Source organism: Saprolegnia diclina (assembly GCF_000281045.1).
Source record: "Saprolegnia diclina VS20 unplaced genomic scaffold supercont1.212, whole genome shotgun sequence".
Taxonomy (NCBI): Eukaryota; Oomycota; class Saprolegniomycetes; order Saprolegniales; family Saprolegniaceae; genus Saprolegnia; species Saprolegnia diclina.
In genome coordinates, this window is record NW_008246279.1 from 11,264 (window position 1) to 13,164 (window position 1,901).

Sequence of the window (1,901 nt, forward strand, 5' to 3'; positions counted from 1 at the left end):
AACGACGACAGCGAGATCCTCAAGCGCATGGAGCTCCACAAGGCGGCGCCGGCCGACGTCAAGGACCTCGTGCCCGAGAAGCTGCTCCGGTACCTTCCGCCCGGGTACCTCACCAAGGCGTGAGGCTGCTGCTTGCGTGTTTCATACTAGTATAAAAAAGTCGTCTTTAATCTTTATGGGTATATAAGTTAATCGGGATAGAGAAAGAAGCGCTTATCGCGTCGTATCAGGCAGCGTCGGCAGCCAGACGTAGTCTTTGTTGGTCTCGTCGATGACCTGCTCGCGCTTGCCGGCGGCGACGTCGGCGTATGTGAAGCTCTTGATGTCGGTTTCCTTGCCGAGGAAGACCCAGCCGTCCACGTCGGCGTCCTTGGTGAACGGCGTCGGCGTCGCTTGGGCGATGGTCGTGGCAGGCAGCCATGCATGGAGGGAGTACGTCGACGGCAGGAAGCTCCATCGAGAGGCCGAGGTCGACGACGAAGATGACGATGCCATGATCGTGTGAGGAAGGATGGGAATTGGAGAATGCACTCGGGAATGCGAAAATGCAGCGTCTTTTAATGCAATTTCCAATGTTTACTTGCTATTTGTATGCAACGCAGAAAAAGTAGAAAAAGCGACGCTCGGGTGTGAAACGCTTGCCAAAGCTGCCTCCATGTGATTGGGCAAAAGTCGAGTGTCATGGAAATACGCGCGTGGGATTGGCTAAAAAGGTTGTGCTCTGAAATTTCCCGTGATTGAAGTACCGCCAAGATCGTTTTCGTATGGCCACGAGAATGGAGACGACGACGAGCGACCATCACCGAAACGTGACTTTTGACGTTTGCGAGACGGCACAATCGAAATTGAGAGGTAGCAGGGACACCATATATATGTATACGACCGGGGTAGAGACCATGCAGTAAGCGACTTGAAGTTGGGTCTCGACCTTCGCTCAGGACGTCACCGAGAAGATGACGAAGCAGAGAGAAGACGCGTGCGTGTCAACCCGTCGGAGCGACCCGACGGCGCGCATGCAACGCTACGAACTGGTTCATGGAACTGCGAGAAGGCCAAGGATCGAATCTCAGCGTATGCGGCCGAATCTTTCGAGGACAACTGTGTGCAGAAGGCGGGAAGCGAGAAATCGTAGATTGCAGTTTCAACTTGAAGTTCCCAAGGGCCGCGAAAAGCGTGCATGCCTATACGATGTGCAAACACAGAGACAGACGACAAGCACGCTACCATGCAGAGCCTTCTGCTTGAAGCCAAGGGCATACCCGCTTAGGGCACCTCATTCAGCGATCGACGATCGTTCACAAGCCCAGACAGACCAAACGAAGCGCCGTGTTACCATCAGCGGGTCAAACCTCTTTGAAAATGGAGTGGGCGCGTACTCCAGAGTCACACGCTGACATCCATTGTCCTACCCACCGCCATCGACCTCAGTTAGGGTCACCAATATACTCACTAGCAGACCCAGACGAGGTATGGAGCAGGCAAAGAGGTCCGGCGCCAGCAACGAACGAGAGATTGATAGGCTTTCCAAAGTATCAGTAAGACAAACATAACGTGAACGACTGCTTCGTTCGTACTAGTACTTGTAGACTTCATCCTCAACCGTCCGGCATCGAATTACTATTGCCGTTTGAGCCACGTTGAACCATTTGCACATTGAAACACGAGCAACTCGGTACCTCAGAACATGGTTTGCTTTCTGGCCGGCGAGTTTAGGCAATTCCGTTGATTCCGGCCTCTCGGGCTAGACAGAACCTTCCCCGTGGAGCTTGGGATAGCAATGGATAGATAGATGGATGGTTTGGTATGAGATTTATATACGTTAACCATTGTAGAGAACCTCAGTCATGCGTGAACTTGGTTCATTATGGAAATAAACTTTCGGGTCTGTCACGTCGCCACTT

At 52.6% G+C, this 1,901-nt stretch overlaps 2 protein-coding genes across 2 annotated transcripts in view; one reads left to right on the forward strand and one right to left on the reverse strand.

Annotated features, from left to right (window-relative positions):
• The window catches only part of SDRG_17197 (hypothetical protein), a gene marked incomplete at both ends in the record, with an annotated part of 1,460 nt that extends 1,337 nt beyond the window's left edge, over positions 1-123 (forward strand). Inside the window, one exon of the mRNA XM_008623436.1 lies at positions 34-123. Coding sequence (XP_008621658.1) covers positions 34-123 — 90 coding nt within the window. The remainder of the gene's footprint in view (positions 1-33) is intronic.
• Positions 124-213: 90 nt separating this feature from the next.
• SDRG_17198 (hypothetical protein) lies at positions 214-451 on the reverse strand (the record flags this gene model as incomplete). The annotated part of the gene is made up of 1 exon (XM_008623437.1): positions 214-451. A coding segment is annotated over one exon (238 nt), but the record flags the coding sequence as incomplete, so codon positions are not given.
• Positions 452-1,901: the final 1,450 nt, after the last annotated feature.